The 20,638-nt window shown below is 36.3% G+C and overlaps 1 protein-coding gene across 2 annotated transcripts in view; it reads left to right on the forward strand.

The window, feature by feature from the left end:
• The window catches only part of LOC126979687 (zinc metalloproteinase-disintegrin-like MTP4), a 95,160-nt gene that overhangs the window by 55,912 nt on the left and 18,610 nt on the right, over window positions 1-20,638 (forward strand). For both annotated transcript variants that reach the window (XM_050829132.1, XM_050829133.1), the window contains exons 2-8: window positions 9,865-9,959; window positions 14,215-14,370; window positions 15,190-15,322; window positions 16,068-16,231; window positions 17,343-17,516; window positions 18,851-19,020; window positions 19,930-20,232. In XM_050829132.1, the coding sequence (XP_050685089.1) occupies window positions 9,865-9,959; window positions 14,215-14,370; window positions 15,190-15,322; window positions 16,068-16,231; window positions 17,343-17,516; window positions 18,851-19,020; window positions 19,930-20,232 (1,195 nt within the window). The remainder of the gene's footprint in view (window positions 1-9,864; window positions 9,960-14,214; window positions 14,371-15,189; window positions 15,323-16,067; window positions 16,232-17,342; window positions 17,517-18,850; window positions 19,021-19,929; window positions 20,233-20,638) is intronic.

A 20,638-nucleotide genomic window follows, 5' to 3' on the forward strand; every position in this document is an offset into this window, starting at 1 on the left:
CAAACCTTTGGGTCGCAACTACAAAATAAATATGTCCGTTGCGGACGTTATATTTTTTATTTAAAATCAGTTAAATCAAAAGATTCAATACATGCCTTTAATCAATGAGCCATTTTGCAATAAAATATCTCGAATTATATAATGTACAGCGTGAGGCACAGCAGTGCGATAGGGTAATGTAATTGCATAATATCCTTGATTGCGATTCGCCCGCGCGTCCGGCTGCCAGCTGTGACAGACTAACGTATGGATGAAGCAGATGATGCAGGAACACACATAAAATAAAATAAAATTACATTTATTGTTTGATTACAAACATACTACATATGATTACAAATTAAAATGAAAACAAAGGGTATCAGCCCAGCTTCTGCTGCTCGACGTACATTACTCCAAGCAGCGCTGGTTTTTAGCCGCCCCCGTCCCTGAGGTGTTTGTTATATTAGGGTCCATGTCCACCAAATATAAATCTTTATATATAAATAGAATTGGAAGTGTCTGTTAGTAATATCGAAATACCGTTTTTTACGGTACGTACACCAAAACAAAATTTTTTACCATTTTTATCTGTCTGTTTGTTCCGCCTAATCTCTCAAATGGCTGGACCGATTTTGACGGGACATGTATTGACAGGTAGCTGAAGTAATAAGTAAGTTAAGTAACTTAGGCTACGTTTATTTTAGAAAAAATCTTTTATTTTAGAAAAATAAAGTAATGTTTCAATGTCCAAGAAACGGTCTAGCTCTTAAAATAATTTATATGGCAAAACAACGTTTGTCGGGTCAGCTAGTCATTAATAAGATTTAAAAACAATCTTACAAATGTTGTAATTAAAATAACAGATACTGTTTATATAATTCTGTATTAAAATATCTATCATATTACATAATTAGAATATATCACACTATAGTCTATCCATCCCTACTCTATGCTATAGTCTTGTTTGTGTGTGTAATAATAATAATCTCTCATTTCTGTCTCTTGCGCAGCACCAACTGGTGTGCCAGTACTCTGTGAACTCTCGATTGCTTGTCGTTGCGCAGAGACACTGTTTGACTGTGCTTCTTCCACCGCAGTTATCCCGGAGAGTGTTCCACGCAGCTACTTAATATTGTTCTGAAGTTAAATGTGACACGTTTCTACACTGAGCGCTTTTGAAGGGGACCTGGGACGTATAAACAAAATGTGGAATAATATCCTACAATACACTTACTTGCACGGTCTTCCCAGATGATGTCACATGGGTAGGTAGACCTTAAAAAAAGTGTGTACCCCTATCCGGCAACGGTCTTGTGATTCCTCTGGTGTTGTAAAAGATCATAAGTGGTGGTGATCACTTTTCATGTGTAACCTATGTATGGAAGAGGAGTACAAAAGAGCATACACGATCACTTGATGGTATGTGTTCACCGCAGCTCATACTCTCTTGTTATATCAGAGGAATCACTCAACTCATCATTCGGTGAAAAACCGTTTGAACGGGACTGCTTGAGCTTAAGAAAGTTCACCATTTTAAGTACCTAGGACACTACGTCATCGAAGACCTCGAAGACCAAATGGATATTGAGAGGGCAGGGAGGATATGCAGGGCACTGGCGGTGAGGAGTAATATGCTGGCTCGCAGGTTCGCTCGATGTAGCAGTGAGGTCAAGATAACGCTTTTGTGGGTCAGATATACTCATATACTCAAAGAACGCTTAGTGCCTTTCGCGTGGCCAACAATGGTTTCAGGTGGATGTTGGGGCTGTCCCGCTTTTGCAGTGCTTTGGCATTATTCGGGGATGCGAGGGTGGATGGCTTCCATGCCATCCAACGCAAAAGAACCGCGTCATTGCTGTAGAGTGTAGAGGATGCGTGGTAGCCCTAACATCATTCTGCAAACCATTGCAAGTCATTATGAAGCGCCGACTATAAAGGCATTTATCTACACCAATGCTTTAAATCCTCTATTAAAGATTCTGAAACAGTAAGCTTATTGCCAACATTAAAACACCAAATGTTCTAATAACCATTACATCATCCAAACGAGTGTTGTAATGTTGTACTGAATTTCATAACAACACTCCTATGTTTTTTTTCGATCCCTTCATGCGCAAAGAGTTTCAATTCAGCCACATTCTTATTGCTCGATGCGTGGTATCTGTATGAATTTTGAAAAAAGAACATTTTCGTTTATGCGCGTTCCACACTACCAGAACGTCGCGCGCCCTAAAAAAAGTAGCTTATTCGAATCCCCGCCATTTTTCTTCGATATTTTTATTGTTTTGTTTACAAAAAATGAGCGATTCATTTTAAACGCTGAATATTCGAGTGAATTTTAATTATTGCACTATACAAAATGTAAATTACTACTAAAATAAATCATTGATACATTAATACTTAGTTTATTTGTATATAATCAGTAATTAATGATATTATGCTACTACTAGGACTGGTGTTTTAATGTTAGCATTAAGCTAACTGTTTCAGAATCTTCAGGATTCATATTCTGGGTGTAGATAAAGTCTTGTATGCAGCTGTTGATAATAAGGTATTAAAACACTCATGTGATACTATTATCACATTCGTGTTTTAATACCCCTTATTACACAACAGTTGCATAAATAACTATTATGCGGCTTCATATGCCTGTTTAGTTATAATTATACTAACATAATTTATTAAGGATATTTTACTCACAATTATTATGGATTTTATTCTGAAATAAATTATTATTATTTTTTAACAATAAGAGATATATTAAGATTGTTTTGTTTATATGCATGTGGCAGCATTGGAACACCTAATATGGTTTCACTGGTCAATTCGGTCGATGTCGCGGGTAAAAGCTAGTTTATTCGACCGGTGTTTCCCATTATCTGGTTAAGTGGTTAACTGCTCATTTCCACGCAAATTTAATTGCCCCATAGCATTAATAGTTTAACCGCTATCAGTTGACTGCTCGACAAACCGCAAATGTTATTTATTGTCCGCATTTTCAATTGTTCATATTTTCCGGATTGTCATTGTGATGTATTGCAGATTTTCCTCCTGTCGCACTAACGACCGGTTTGATAAAATATATAATATAATTAATGAGGAAACCACTAAGGCAAATAAGTCATATTTAGGAAATTCTGTTAGATTCTATAATTATATTAATATTCCCCACGACCATAAATAACAGAATTGTTTAATATAGTTGAATTAGAAAACATACAAGACATAATATGTAAAAACTGTTTTAGTGGCAAGAGGTTATTATCTTATATCTTTAAACGAGCAATTCTTGTATATAAATAATCTAAATCTCGGAAACGGCTCCAACGATTTGAATGAAATTTAGTATACAGGTAGTTTTAGCTAGGTTTCAAGTTTAAAAAATCTAGTTTTATCCGTGTTTCAATGAGAAACAGCTACAATAACATAAAAAATCCGAGCCAGGCTCGGTCGTCCAGATCTTTTTTTTTATATTATTATGGAATAGGAAGACAAACGAGCGTACGGGTCACCTGTTGTTCAGTGATCACCGCCGCCCACAATCTCTTGCAGCACCAGAATCACAGGAGCGTTGCCGGCCTTTAAGGAAGGTGTACGCGCTTTTTTTGAAGGTACCCATGTCGTATCGTCCCGGAAACACCGCGCAAGGAAGCTCATTCCACAGCGTTGTAGTACGCGGAAGAAAGCTCCTTGTAAACCGCACTGTGGAGGACCGCCACACATCCAGATGGTGGGGATGATATCCTAACTTGTAGCGTGTCGATTAGATCTTAATATTAAAGAGTATATTGAGGATGAAGAAGTTTGGCGTGCGGGTTCCTTGCATATCGCGAGTCTCTGCGACCCGGTAGCAATCCACTACTATCGTATTTTTTTAATCATCCACTACTTTGCAATTTATTTTTTGACGCTTTTGCGCACTTGTTTTTGTAAACACTTTATGGCTGTTTACAAATGCTTTATAAGTTTGCGTAAATAAAAAAAAAATTTCATTTTATTTCAATAATTATAATGTGAGTAATAATTAATAATTATGTAGCCACAAGCTATGGATAACTTTTTTAAATACTCCGAAGCAAGCTCACTTTGTTTCGAACGCGAGTCACATAACTTTTTCTAGAAGGAGTGGTGTATATCCGATTCTAAAGATGGTATTATAAAGTGTACAGATTAATAAAAAGGAGTACTATTTGTTCATACTTTTAAATTGAGGTGACATGTACCTACTACGTATAGAAAACATCTCACCTTGAATGTTTGTAACACAGGTTGTGGCCAGCTGTACTCAACTCGTTTAGTCTATGCTAAGCGTTTGTAGCAATAACACGCATTTGAGGGCTTGGGTTTTATTTGAAATATGCCTTCGTGTGAATTGAGATACTTTTATAATAAATAGACTACTAAATTCAACATAATAGCTTTTTTAAACAGGCTGATTGGCCCGCTCTAATCCTATCATCTCCATGTTTTTTATTACATATTTTTTTGCATCAACAAGTCTTCATAATTTTTTTTTAACGTGACCGATTGAGACTACGTTTTGGAAGGGCTGAGTTTTATAAAGGCTTTGGGTACCAACCTGTAGGTACAAATTAGCTGAGTAATTTGAAAGTCCTTTTTGTGTTATGTTTTAATGTCAGTTTATGCCAAAAAGAGCACTTTTATGAAAATACAATAATCTATTTCAGAGTACGGTTGACAACCCTACACCGAACTCACCACTGGGCCAACGCAATGCTTATGAGCAAGCGACGGATATGGTGTTCTAATTTCAATGGGATTTGATGCTGGACATTATTGTAATTTTAGTAGAATTCTCTTACGTTGCATGGAAATTGGTTGAAAAAATTATCGTACCGGAATATTTTTTTTTGTTATCATCGTAATCTAAATTTAAGTTACAATATTCTCATTTACACTGACAGTCATTTAATGATGATGGACTTTGCAATTTTTTGTCATGAATCTGTACCTGGATCTCCCTAACTCTATTTCAAATTTTCAATTTCAAATACCGCCTACATCGACGGTAGTGACACCTTCTAAGACCTTCAACAAGAGCTTTGGCACACAAGAACGAGTGCATCTACGTACTTGTGTACACTTTTACAAATAATCAATTTTACCGTGGAAAATTAGATGATTTTGCGTGCACTTTTGGATTTCCCAAACTATTTGAAATTTTGACAGCTCTCATCAGGAATAATTTTATACACAGCGCAAGACGAACACTACTCATACAGTTAGTTATTTTGTAATGCATATAATTTATCACATGAGAACTATATATCTGTTTGAAGGTTCAGTTTTGTTTAATAGTTATTTATGCAACTGTTGTGTAATAAGGGGTATTAAAACACGAATGTGGGTTTGTGTTTTGTGATAAGAGTGTCACATGAGTATTTTAATAGGACCTAATTAGTAACAGTTGCATACAAGACTTTATCTACACCCATAATAATAAATGAATACTCTATAAAACATTCTGAAACAGTTGGCTTACTGCTAACATTAAAAAAGCCAGTCCTTGTTACTATAATATCACCCAAAGTAGTGTTATTATGAAAACGGATGATATAATGTTGTACTGAATTTCATTACAACACTCGTTTGGATGATGTAATAGTTATTCGGACATTGTGTGTTTTTATATTGGTAATAAGCTGTTTTAGGATCTATAGAGGATTTTAACCATGGGTGTAGATAAACCTAATTACCGCATCACGACTTGTTTTTATTACCTGACAAGCGATGTCGTAACTCGTAGTACGGGAACTAACTGCCGATCCCGTAACAATAACAATGGGATCTATACCCGGCGCGGACGGAGAGAATTGGGACAGATATGAGTTACGGAACTTCCTAGCAGACTGCTGACGTGCGTTTCACAACAAAACACTAATTATAGATGAGATATTCCCGGTTATAATAACTGAAGGGTTAACTATGTTTTACTACGTAACAAAACCGCTGCAGTACATTGATCCAGCAAAGTTAAACGCGCTTCACGAATACACTCTGCCGACTATTTGGTTGATTCGTTTAGACGTTGGGCCAAGGACGTAAAGAGTTTATTAAATAATTTTTTGCAGTTCCCATATGATCTTGCCACTCGTATTCTTGTGTAAGTTAAATGAGTGCTATAACACTTTTTGTCATTAGATAGAAATTACTTAGATAGAAAACAGTAGTCTTCTGTAAAGCTTTTTTTATGAAAATAAGGGACGAGACGAACAGGGCGTTCAGCTGATGGTAGGTGATACGCCCTGCCCATTACAAGCGGTGTCGCTCAGGATTCTTGAAAAACCCCAAAAATTCTGAGCGGCACTACAACTGCACTCGTCACTTTGAGACACTAGAATGTTAAGTCTTATTTGCCCAGTAATATCACTAGGTGCGGCAGCCTTTAGACCGAAACAGCATTGCTTACAGATAACTGCTTCACGGCAGAAATAGACGCCGTTGTGGTACCCATAATCTAGCCGGCATCCTGTGCAAAGGAGCCACCCACAGGTAAAATATTTCAGTGCCTGTATAACTGTGACCCTAGTCAATACTGAGATATTATTTACTATTCAGAAATATATATTAATAATTAATTATATTATTGTTTCGGAAAAAAAAAATGCGACTTTGATGTTTGCTCGAAAAACCGACCTAGGCAATTCGCCGCTAGACATCTATGTTAGCAACGCAATACGCTAAGTTGCCCTCTACACGTATGGCGATTTAGCTGGGATAGGACGCTGTGACTTAAGTGTACTGATGCTAGTTTAAACTCTGCACAAACCAAGTAGCAGGTACAGATATTAATATAAAACTTATGCTGTGACGAGGTATGTCCTGTTCAAAATTTTAATTTAGCAGTTATAAAATAGTAAATTATTAACGATAATAGGTTTATAATATTGACTGCCATTTAAATATAACCGTTTCAGTAGCATTGCACTTTTGTAGGAATGTAGGGTGCCATTTTTTATGTATTGAGAGCTCGATTTGGAAGGCGACTCGTCATGAATAATAATTGATACAACAGCAATTTGTCACTACTGCTTTTGTATGAACATTTATAGTTATTTATTATATAATTATAATCATATTATAATTATACTTATGTAAAAATAAGTGTCAATTTGTCAATTGTAATGTATGTATATATAATAATAATAATATACTGACACACTTTTACACAAATTATCTTGCCCCAAATTAGACATTTATTTTTGTATTTAATGCAATATACTTACTTAAACATACATAAATACATATAAACATCAATGACTCGGAAACAAACATCCATATTGATCATATAAATGCTTGCACCTACGGGGATTCCAACCCGAATTGTGACAATTATAATTTCGATAACTCGTCAGTTCGAGAGCTCGGCAGTTTTTTCATGAAGCTCTATAATAATTCAAAGGAGACTTTTGTCTTTAGCAAGTTTTCGTCATTCCGTGGCTTAGGCACTCAATCTATCGGTGGTCAATCCCTTACCGAATTGTGGGTGTGTTGTTCTTCTCATAGGTACATGATGTATTAATTGTTTGACTGGAGTAAAAGTCTTCTCAAACATAGAGACACATAAAGAAGTTTCAGATAAAAATTAAAATAAACTTAAACATTACACTTAAATAGTACCTAATTAAGCAAGGTAAGAAGTTATTTAATTATATCTTCTGTAATCTTGTGTCTTTTTCGCGAGCCTCAGCCCTGAGTAGGTACCCAATAAGTTATGAGTGGATCGTAGTGTTAGTAAACTAATTTTCAATTTGTTATGAATCCATTGCAGCTGTGAATTGAGTATGAATGAATTTTATTAGTGGGCAGATAATATAGCTGTTTCCTTAAAAGGTATAACTAAGTTAATCTTCTGTACTATTTATATTGCACTTTATTCTGTGTCTAAGCAAGGCATGAACAAAATATAGCTATCAGAATATTATGTCATACATTCATCAACAAGTCACTAATCTCATGACACTAATGACGTTCTGTACATATTATAGACAAATCACGTCGTATAAAAACATACCTGAAATATGGAACATGCCACAAATTACACCATACAGCCACCATCTGCTATATCTATACATTGCCGCATTTACTCCAGTTGTTGAAGATATTCTTGTTCAATAAGCAGCAATGTAAAACATTTTGTTTAGTTCAGGTTTGATTAGGACAGTGATGATTAAGGAGAGAAGTGTGCTTACATTGTCTTCTGCCCTTCCTCTATCAGACTGCGAATAATATGTGTTTATGTGTGTGTAGAACGTTATTGCATGTCATAGATAGAAGTGGGCCACGCTATAATTATCAGAAAACGACGCGTGTGGCGTGAACATAATATACAATGGTGAGAAATATTTCTATAAACATTCAATAGTTTGACGCAGTAATAGAAATAACCATTGTTAAATTTGCATTGGTCAAATAGTCGTTTTCATTCATCAACAGACGGCACTTGGATTCATCTATTGCATAGTATCTCAACCTTATTTTGCTCACCGCCCACTTTGAGAATATGTTTTTTTCTAGAGTATTTTCGTGTATTTTTTTGCCTTTTTAGACTATATTTTTTAATCTACCCACGCCCCATCTGCGCCATCTCAATGCCCCCTAATTTTCTCTGGGTCTTCTACTGCCACCCCGAAAGTCTCAAACGCCCACAAGGGGTTGTTATCGCCCACGTTGAGAACCTCTATTGATCTATTGGTAGGAGATCTCGTCCCTTATTGTCATAAAAAAATGGAGGAGGATTTTATTCAGCAGAGGGTGGACATCCTAACCGGATATATATGGGCCTTACCATCGGCCTAAATACGTTAGGTGTATTTTCCTTCTCTCAAAAAAACCTATACCGCTTATAGCGGGGCTAGTTAAGGCTGTATCATCATTCAAATTAGCTCAACAACGAAATATGCGGTGAACTCGTGAAATAGCCGGGTTGATTGAGAGCAATTTACGTGTAATGATGTAAGTGGCATCATGTTGCAATTGTTGCTTGTTGGGTCATTGATCTCTGTTTGATAGACATTCGAAGATTACTTGGAGTAGCAGTAGTTTATTATGTCTTTTTTTCGTCATTTAATGAATGTCCGCTGCACCCTAGGACTTATAATTCAAAGCCTGACTCTTGTCTAATTTGGAGTATTATCCGAGGGTTTCCGTGGGTTTTTTTTTGTAGGATAAGTAAGTCCTTTCGAACACTTTTGGCCTAATGCGTCATTTGCCCATGCATTCGATGTTTCTACAGCATCTGCGCCTATTTCTGCCATGAAGCAGTAATGTGTAAACATTATTGTGTTTCGGTCTGAAGGGCGCCGTAGCTAGTGAAATTACTGGGCTAATGAGACTTCACATCTTATGTCTCAAGGTGACGAGCGCAATTGTAGTGAGGCTCAGAGTTTTTGGGTTTTACAAGAATCCTGAGCGGCACTGCATTGTAATGGGCAGGGAGTAAAAATTACCATCAGCTGAACGTCCTGCTCGTCTCGTTCCTTATTTTCAAAAAAAAAAATCTCTCTCTTGCCAATCGCTTCTACTAAGTCGACAATATCTTAAGGAGAGGAGACTCTCTCAAACTCTGTTGGGAGATCATGTCTTCCACGATACTGGCGCCATCTAGATTGGATCTAGAGAGGATATGGCGAAATGTTTCGTCCTTTTTGCGACAGAATCCACAACAGGGACTCATGGGTCCGTATGTAGGTCAGTATGTAGTAGATATTTGTTTAACCTGTGACTGTGACGTGAATGACCAGGGATTACTCTGCTTAGTTTTTAAGTTTTAATTGGAGAGACTATTTTTTATCAAATCCTAAATATTGACTATCACAAAAATATAACCTTGTGCTTTACTCATAGACATATTTTTTTTTTCAGGAAGCCCAGCTGTGGATTTCAGTCGACACACACTTGTCAGACCTAATTTACATCACGCGCGAACCAAAAGAGCGATCGACACAACGAAACAAACGGTGAGTTCGTTTAGTCACAATTTTAAATTCGTCTGAGGCCAATCCCCGGGAGACCACAAGAAATAGAGCAACGTTTTATACTTCGTTAATTATCAAGCAAAGCAATGTACTCCAAGCGCGCCTACTAGTGAGGATTCGCGCGGATTCATCGACAGACGCGTCAGTAGGGATGTCGACAGCGGTTGTCGATAGAAGCCAATCTACGAAAAAATCTTCGATCGATCTTTTTTGTTCGTAGCTTCAGTAACATGAAATATATATAAGTCACACCAAAATTTCTGTTATTTTTCATACCTTTATATTAAAAGGCCAAATATCACTTACTTATATTACTTACTTAATATTCACTTAGTAACCATGCTCCCACCGCACTCATCAAAATTTGTGTTTTTTTTTGCAAATTTATACTAAGTTTTAGTTATTTATTTTATCAATTAATGATTATTTTATGTCTATTTTAGGACATCTTTAAAATTATCTAAAAATCTTTTATGTTTTAAATTAAAAAAATCAGGCCTCTTGTTTTATCTAGTATATTAGAAATGACATCGAAAATAATTTAAAAGAATTCAATTTTGAGAAAATTAATGCCTTTTATGCCTTTTTATCCACCACGAAGTTATAGGGGGTCAAAAATGGCCTGAACTACTTCGAGAAAAGGATGGTACCTACGGCCGTGCCGCTTGTTTGTCCCCAGATAAATATTCCTACCATAAATTTTAATATATACCTCTCCATTTTTTTTTTATGGAATAGGAGGACACACGAGCGTACGGGTCACCTGTTGTTAAGTGATCACCGCCGCCCACAATCTCTTGCAACACCAGAAGAATCACAGGAGCGTTGCCGGCCTTTAAGGAAGGTGTACGCGCTTTTTTTTGAAGGTACCCATGTCGTATCGTCCCGGAAATACCGCACAAGGAAGTTCATTCCACAGCTTTGTAGTACGTGGAAGAAAGCTCCTTGAATACCGCACTGTGGAGGACCGCCACACATCCAGATGGTGAGGATGATAACCTAACTTGTGGCGTGTCGTGGGGAGGTTATATATATATACTTATAACATTATAGTTTTTACGGTAGATGAATAGTCAGACAGGTAAAAGGATAATGAACCTTGAAATATCCTGAATCCAAAATGTGGAACGGATGAGGATATCTCTTTCTGAGAAATCCAAATTGAGATTAATATAGTTTTAATTAATATTTCTCAAGTGGTTTCTGAGTAACGGATATGGCATTTCGTCGTAACCTTCACAGGTAACTTGGCAATCAGATTAATATCTCGAAACCTGACAATCACGCCTATTATAATATAAACATAGACTATTTTGAAGTCTTAGTTATTAATTGAAGGTGAACAATTTTTAGTTTTTTTTTGGAGTATGTTGGGTCTTTATGGTCAAAGAGCCTCTCGTTTTATATTCAATTTTGTCTCCTGTCATTTAACAATTATTGTGTTCTCTTTATTGACTTTTTCATAAAAAATGTAGTTTTGAAAATCCAGCCAAAGTTTTCGTCAACCTGTTAATTAGAAGTACCCTTGTTTTCTGCACATCATTATTCATACTCTTCATTTGTCGTTTGTAATTTTTTGCTAAGTATCTTGAATTTCTCTGGTAGTGTTGGGTCCCAGAAGTCCGCGAACTGTAAGAAGGCATTTGGACTACTAACTAATGCTAAATTTTTCCCATTGAAAAAATATTCAATGGGCAGCATACTTTTATGTCTGCTTGTTTAAAGTTTTTGAAGTGAAACTTCTTTATCGACGTATGAGAGAAGTTTTATAGCAAATCGTCACGAGTTTCGGTGCTATTCTATTCTATTCTTCCTAATATGGCTCCTGTGGAAGGTATACCACAAGTTTGCCAATGTCACGTTAAGGTAGACCACCAAGCTTAGAGTATTTGATTACTAATTTTAATGGTAGTGATCGGTTATAACTAGCCGTTGCCGCCCGCTTCTCTGGGCGAATTTTAAAAGTAAATAAATTAATGAAGGAACGTCTGTATTCGAAAAATAAGTTTAGTAATTAGAGGCTATAAACCATCTAGGATAAATTTCGCATCGAATGGTGGTAGTTTCATGTCGATACGATCAGTGGCTTAGGCGTGAAACAGCCTCAAACAAATACCATTTTCATTATATATATGAAACATGTCTACTAAATTATGCTTGCTACTAAATAATACTTGCTAGTTTCAATGGATTTATACATTTACTGCAGATACAAATTGATTGTAAGTTTCACTTCTTATTTGTCTTTTTATTACACATACCCTTTTTTAATTTACTTAATATGCTTATGCTGGTTACTCATGCGAGTAGATAAAGTTCGAGTTCTCCATACAATTGTAATTTTCTTTTGTGCATTGTTCTCAATATGGAACGGTGAATGTTTTTGCATGTTTGAGCTTTGCCCATTCTTAATTTGAAGACGAGGTGTTCTTAACTGTTATTGATTAAATTTTGAAGTCATGATATTCTTAGTAACATAGTAATTTTTGCTTCTACTGCATTTTGTTTGCTTGTATCAGATAAAGTTACAAACATTTTCCATTGGCGTACAATAAACAACTACACACACTCCCGCCAAAAATTGTCTGAAGCAAAACGCTGCCTTCGCGTTCTTTGGCAGAGTTTTCGTTCAGTTGTGTTTCGACCGCGCTTTGAATACAACGCCACGCAATGACAAAGTGTTTAGTGAAACGCTGTCCAAATAACAGCATATCCAAACTTAAAAATGATGGAGTGTCATAATTCGGTTAGGTGCCCCTATAAGTTAACAAAAATTGTGTTGTTAACTTGACGTTTTCAATTATTTTGCCAAACATCTCAATTGCTAAAACAAAATGTTCTAGCCTCGTGTTCGCGTCCGTATAGCGCGTGATGTAGTGCTACCAACAATACTACCTCATAATAAGGTGTTAATTGGAATGAATATTTTAATGTTATCTGTATCGTTACATAATAAAATAATAGTATAATTTATGCGTATATATACAACGCGCGGCGGTCAGACATTTTTGACAATCTTTTAATAGACCAGAGTCTAGTTATTTATTGTATTTCAATAACATTTTTATTACTTTTTTCACGAAACTATAGGTGATTGATAAAAATATGATAATAGAATGATTCCCCTAATAAAAGTGAAAAAAATGAATAAATAATTAATTTAATAATAATATACATCGCTATGGGGGCGAAACACCTGAGAATGTTCTTTTTTAACCTCGGGCGCAATATTGCTTGAGTTTGACGTGCTTATCTCACGTCGCATCGGGACTCTCAGTCGAATGGACTGATTTAATGCGATTTTTTTGTTTTGAAGGCTGATGTGATACAGATGGTTCTTAGCAACAAAATGGTTCATGTCTTTAAAAAAATAAATCCGCCTTTTTATTTCATGTACTATCGACAAAATTGATTCCTAACCCGCATTGCTGAAAATTCTTTTAACAGTTAGGTTTATAATTGCATGAAAAAGATTGCATTATAATTGGTCGACTTTTGGTGGCTAATAAAATGATAACACAGATGTTATCACTTACCTAGAAAATATAATTTCAAGCGAATTTCGACGTACTTGTTTTTTTTACTGTAGGAAAATGACATTAGAAGGGTCGATATCGATAAAATTTTGTCGATTAGTACATAGGTAGCGCAAGATGTAGACATTGAGAGAGTCAAAATTAAGGCTGGGGACCGAGCCGATGGCCTTGAGGAATCGAGCGGAGCTAGGTTACCTCTCTCGCACAAGATGGACATAGTTTTAATTCAGAATAAGAAGTAAATTTTTAATTGATAATAAATATAATAAAAATAAATTTTCTTTACAAAACCAACAAAACTATTTCATGTTGAATAGTATTGGTGTACAATTAATAAATTTTCGTACAATTTTTGTCACGATTCAATGATTAGTATGTATCCAACTGTAAAAGTTGGGGGTAGTTCGGAAAATTTTTTTTCGCACTGTCTATAAAAAATAGAATTCTGTAGATATATAATTATTTTTTGTCAATATAACCTTTATATAAACTGTCAAGAAATGGTTTCAATTATGCGCTATTTTGGCGATTTCTTGGGATAGCGGCCTTAAGCATAACATTATAATATAGTTCGACAAGATGTTATAATAGTTCTCATCACACTGATTTTTTCTTGTTGATAGTATGGTATATTAAGTTCTCGGAATAAAGACCTTTTTCTTATCGATGATTTTTAGAATGGCCTAATGTTTCAATTTCAGAGTGGTATGCACCATCCTGCTGTGACGCTGAGAGTGGAGATAGAGAACCAGCAGTACGTGCTAGACCTCCGGTTGAACGAGGATCTTATCACCGGAGACCACACCATCAGTCACCAGAAAGATGGAAAGACTATCACGTACAAACCTACCATAGAGGTGAGGCGATTGTATTTACGTGACTTTATTGTACTTTATGTAACCCTCAACTGACAGCTTTTAAGGTGGTTTCGTCACCGAGAGAAGATTGACTGCACAAATTAACGGCTGCTCCCAATATTCAGTCTATCTCTTACTTGAGATAAAAATCGTAACTATCGTTGAATTTTCTGTCCCAATAAACTTGTCGACGGTAACTCACCTTATCCGCACACGCTGTCTGTCAATGGGACGACATATAGCTTACCAGCGATAGAAGTTTTTATGGAAATTGCAATTCACGCGTCTCAATATACGGCGATAAGAATGACTTATCGGGTATATTGGGACAGCTTCAGATTATTGACAGCTATTACTGACAGTAGAAGGTAGTAATTTATGTCTATCTGTAGATAGTATATTGGAAACGGCCGTAATAGACCTATTGTGGATGAAAGTATTGCGATAGGAAGACTGTTACCAGTGTGAGGATTCTTTACACAGGATGTCGACTGTGTGGGAAACATATCGCGCGTGTTTCTGCCGCGAACCAGTAATGTTAAAGCATTTTGTTAAGGTCTGAAGGAAGCTGAAAAATTACAAATTTACCGAGCTAATGAGACTAAATAGGGACACTCACTTGAGGTTTCTTATAATTTTTTTTTGCATCACAATCCATAGATTGTATTTAAAATAATTTAAATAGCGATTAATTTTTCTGGAATGGTGGTAAATTGTGGTAATGTTTTACTTTGAGATTCATAACTATTATTTTTGGACCTAAATGAATACATAAGATTTTCGACAGTAACGTAGCTCAATACAATATTTTAATTACAGGATCTAGATATATGCCAGTACCACGGAACGGTTAGAGGTCGACCGGGATCGTGGGCGGCCGTGTCGACATGTCGTGGAGTAAGGGGGGTGATATACGACGGAAAGCAGATGAAATATATAGAGCCATCTAACGGTAAGTGTCTGCAGCTTCTGTACTGTGGTATAGTTGGGCCGATCAGCGTGCATTCCCCAGACAGTTACTGCCAATTTTCTCTCAGTAATTATCAAATTACTAGTGTCTATCCCCGACTTCGTTCAGGCTCAATTTGATAGTGTAAGGCCGGATCCATATGCTATATCACCACTGAGTAATATTGACACCTAACCGACTTAAGCCGTAGCGTGCTGCGCTACGCCCACCGCCCCTGTAAATACCTTTACATTTAAGGCGAAGGGTAAGCAGAAACCACGCAAACAAGGTGTTTTTAGACAAGTTTTGTAGTGAAAATATAGCATTTGGGGCTATGAACACTATTTGATCATGTTACACATACCCTTTAGTATTATTTGTAGGTTGCTAATGCTTGCTGTTGGTTATAGTTAACACTCCAGACTAATTTTGAACTACTACTTTTCTTTGCAGATAAACAAGCTTTTTCTTGGCATTGCGCATTTGTTTAGTACTTCTCTCAGAAAAGTTATTCTTATAGCTTGTACTTTTTTTGTGTAGGTACATTTATTCAAATTTGTAAATAATAATGAGAATTGTAAGCATATAAACTGTTTGCGCCTGTTAAAATGTTACGTTTTCCATGCAGGAATTTAGAAAATATTGGCTTTGTTGCCGTTAACTCATATCGCTCAAGGATGCTGGAATTTAGTGTCGCCTTAAGTAATAAATACGCTCTTTTATGTAATAAGTTACAAATTTATCGCAGATAACAGAATAGATTCAGACCACTATATATACGACCACGCGGATTTGAATACCAACTTCCATTGCGGGTATGTGGGAGGAGTCACCAACAACGCCAGCTATGATCCTGAGCTGATGAAGAAACATGAACACCAGAGGAATATGCAGAACACTCGAGCTGCAAGGGTGAGTGCTAAACATTCAACCTCCAAGCTTTTAAACACATACTTTATATCGCACGTTTGGGAAACGGTGATAAGAATGAAATCTTTACGATGCATCACCACACGATTTTTCAACACTTCATAGTGTCGACCGTGTGTATAACGTATAGTTAGCTATAGTAAGCCTTTTTTTTTTTCAAAGAATTTAATTTAATATATTTCTTGAATTTGTGCTCAGTGATTCCTAGTATACTGTCTGGTATTTTATTGTAAAATTTCCAAGACCTATGAAGGTGCCCCTAACTTTTAACGGTTACCTAACGGTTAGCTAGACTAATACGACTTTAATGAATTTAAATCACAATTTTTATTGAATTCAGTAAAAAATATCTGACATATTCATGCCAGGGAAAGCTTAGGATGTTTTTCTAATAGATTTTTACCGTAGCGAGCTCAACAATACTGTGAAAATCCGCAGCATAACAAAAGAATGCTAATGAAAGTACGCAAAATAGACAAAATGTATGCTGTATTCACATCTGTCTGAATTTTAATGGCAAAAGCTGCAGAACTCAATTTATTTGTGAATTTTACTGATATGTGGGCCCCATTGTAGTTTACTATCTATAGAAGTGTCAAGAAAAACAAGTCGAATCTACAAATTCCAGAGTTCTTAAAGAGATAAGAGAGTTCTAAAAGAGATAAGAGTTGTTTTTTTTTGTTGTACATTTGGTAGTTGGAATCTAATACAAGTTTTTTTTACTATTTATACGTCATTGTTTGTGAATCAAATTAACATTTTTTCTTAGCTTATCGGATCCCCCGGCTGGGCAAAACCATCCCCTGCTTTACTCCATTTATCGCCGTCCTCCGCCAGCTCCGACCAGGTTTTATTATAGGCATCCAGATCATCACGCCTTCGTTTTCAGGGTCTGCCTCGACGTCTTCGCCTGTCCTACGTGTGCGTCCTGCGTCCTGTCATAGGTCTGTGTTCATCCGACATACATGCCCAGCTAAGTTCCACTTTAGCCTGTCGGTTATTTCTCCCACATCAACAATACCAGTTCTGGAGCGCAGTTCCAGTATTTTGTTTCTTTATTATTAACATTTACTTTATTAACTTAATTTTGCAGTACAAACGGGAAACATTTGAAGATGCAAAAGTGCGTGGGCCTTTTAATGCTAACAAATTGTCGAGATACGTGGAGTTGGTGCTGGTGGCTGATAATAGAGAGTTCAGGGCTAACGGCGAGAGCATGAGCTTGATACATCACCGGTTCAAGGACGTCGCTAATATTATTAACTCGGTGAGTTGTCATCACAATGGTCTAGCTTCACAGTGTAAATACCACTGGACAGGCTGTTCCATATGTTTGACAGCAAATTTTTGTGCCTATTTGAAGCGCCACTCGCGAGCGTCCAGAGAACTAATTTTCACGTTTAATGCGCTGCGAAGGAACGTACAATACTCTTAAGTATTTTTGCATTTTGAATTAATTTCGTTCGTTTTCCGTGGTTCTTATACTTCAAGAATCAACTTTTTTTTGTACCATTACACAATCTATAGATGTTTGCTGAGGTTGTCATCACTAGTTTTAGTACCGCAGACTCTGGCTATGGCCAACAGCGCAAAATGGCGAATATGAAACAGTCACAAAAACGCTTTTACAGCCGTAAGTCCAGTGGTATATAGTGGAGGTCAGTGTTCACAGCTATTATGCCGTGTGTATTTTATTTAAGTTATACTTCATTTGACGCGTTAAGGAAAAATTATCAGAGTGAATTTTGTTGTTGCGCACGCACACCGTCACGCCAATTCGACACCCTGACGTTAGCTGGTCAACTAGACCATTTGTATCATACTTCACCTACCCCCCAGCCCCTTGTAACTCAATGTCTATTGAACCACAACCAATGGACAATTTCAATTTGTATACAAATTTTAAAATAAAAAATCTCTCTAATTGTATTATAAAAATAATTTAATGATATTGAATTACACTTGATTTAAAAAAATTATGCGGTATTATAATATTTTCATTGGTTGTAATTAATACCGTATTTACTACAATATTGTTTTTTCTACCAACGTAAAATAGCACGAGGAATCATTTTTTTAAGGATTTTTTTTATTACTCCAATGAAGAATAACTTCTTGCGTTCGTTCATAAGTAAAACACACGCTTTTTTTGTATGTTACCTGAGAACGCCGTCGTTTGTGGACTTTAAATAAAATTGACCTTTAAATTTTATTTAAAGCCATATATTATTTCAGTATAACTTTACCTTAGATACATAGTATGTAGTAGAAAATATTTATTGCTTAAATTTTTGTTAACTCGTTTGAAGTCGGAACTCGGAATATTTGTTTTTGGATATATTTTTACTAGCGTTCGCTAAAGGTTCCTTTTCAAGAAAAAAGGCTATCCATCATATCTTCCTCTATTCGTCTGTCCGACTGTTAAGCCTTTTACTCCGTACTTAATATTTAAACATTTCGAAGATATTATATTCGAAGTTCCTGTTGAACTAGTATGAAATACTAGTAATAAACTAGTAATCATGAAATTTGGCAAATATGAAAATCGTTATAAAACTGTATTGTTTTGTAGACAGTGATTTTCTAACTTAATATTTTCAGGTATACGCGCCATTGAATATATTCATAGCGCTCGTTGGCATAGAAGTGTGGAGTGAGCGAGACGTGATCATGTTAGAAGAGGACGGCGATAGAACGTTGACAAACTTCCTGAAGTATCGCAGAGAAGTGTTGCTTAGGAAAATACCGAACGACAATGCGCACTTACTGACGTGAGTTACATTATTGTGAATCAAATTAACAATAATAATAATGACACACTTTTACACAAATTATCTTGCCCCAAACTAGGCATAACTTAGTTAACGATATATTTCATACAATATACTTACTTAAAAATACATATAAACATCCATGACTCGGAAATAAACATCCATATTGATCATATAAATGATTGCACCTATCGGGATTCGAAAGCGGGACCTCTAGCTTAGTAGTCAGGGTCACTTACCATTCGACTATATCAAGTCAAGGTCAAAGTCAAGGTCGTCAAGTCGCCACAACCATTTATTAATTTAATTATTAATTATACCCTCAGGTTGTGGCTCAACAAGAAATACCAAAATTTACGACTCATTCATCATTCGAACGGTCGGCTCAGTTGGTAAGAGCGCTCGGACGGAACCCGAGAGTTCGCGGGTTCGAGTACCGCATTGTTCATAAATGTTGGTTACAAATTTAATTTGTATTGTTAAAGCCAGAAGTGAGAGATATCACTTTAAAAAATAAATTGTTTTAATTATTTATGCTATAAATTTTATAGCATTGGTAACAAAACTATCATTGCATACCACAATAAAACCAAAATACAACAAAAGAAGAATATTTAATCATTTTTCATTATACTCGATTACAAGAAAAACCCCCCATACACATCGAACTTTTCACTAAATCCATTCAATAAAAACACAATAATGCTTACACATTACTGCTTCACTGCAGAAATAGGCGCCGTTGTGGTACCCATGATCTAGCCGGCATCCTATGCAGAGGATGTAAACTACCTCAGTTCTGCTTTCCTTCTTCTTCAACTACAAACTGTAAAGCAAGCGAAATGACTTGATTACACATTTAAATATTATTTTATTTAAGTTCCTTTTTAATGCTAAGTATGTACACAGTCGGCAGAAGTTCAAGGACGGCGTGGTTGGGAAAGCGTTGAAAGGCCCCATCTGCACGTACCAGTTTTCTGGTGGTGTTGCCACCAACCACTCGGAAGTGATAGGTCTGGTGGCGACCACCATTGCTCACGAGATGGGCCACAATTTCGGCATGGAGCACGACACAGAGGCAGATTGTGAATGTCCGGACGAGAAATGTATTATGAGTCCATCCAGTACTTCGATAACGCCTACTCATTGGTCTTCGTGCAGTTTGCGATCGCTGGCTCTGTCGTTTGAAAGGGGGATGGATTATTGCTTACGGTAAGTTTTTTTTTATTCTTTTATTATTGAGTCTTACTTACCGTTATTTTTAAAATGAAACTTTTATTACATCGCCTCAAACTTTTTCGCTCATCTATCGCATGTAGTATTACAACTTTAGCCTGGGTGAAGTTGTATCATTAGTTTCAAATACTGATTTCAAGTCAGTTTGGCCGCGCTGTCTAATAGCCGTTCCCAATATACTATCTACATGATAAATTACTACCTTCAACTGTCAGTAATTATCTGTCAATAATCTGAAGCTGTCCCAATATACCCGATGAGTCATTATTATCGCCCTATATTGGGACGCGTGATTTCCATACAAACTTTATATCGCTGGTAAGCTATTGGTACGTCCTCCCATTGACAGACGGCGTGCACGGATTAGGTGAGTTACCGTCGA

The sequence above is a fragment of the Leptidea sinapis genome, chromosome 4 (genome assembly GCF_905404315.1).
Source record: "Leptidea sinapis chromosome 4, ilLepSina1.1, whole genome shotgun sequence".
In the NCBI taxonomy this organism is placed as follows: Eukaryota; Metazoa; Arthropoda; class Insecta; order Lepidoptera; family Pieridae; genus Leptidea; species Leptidea sinapis.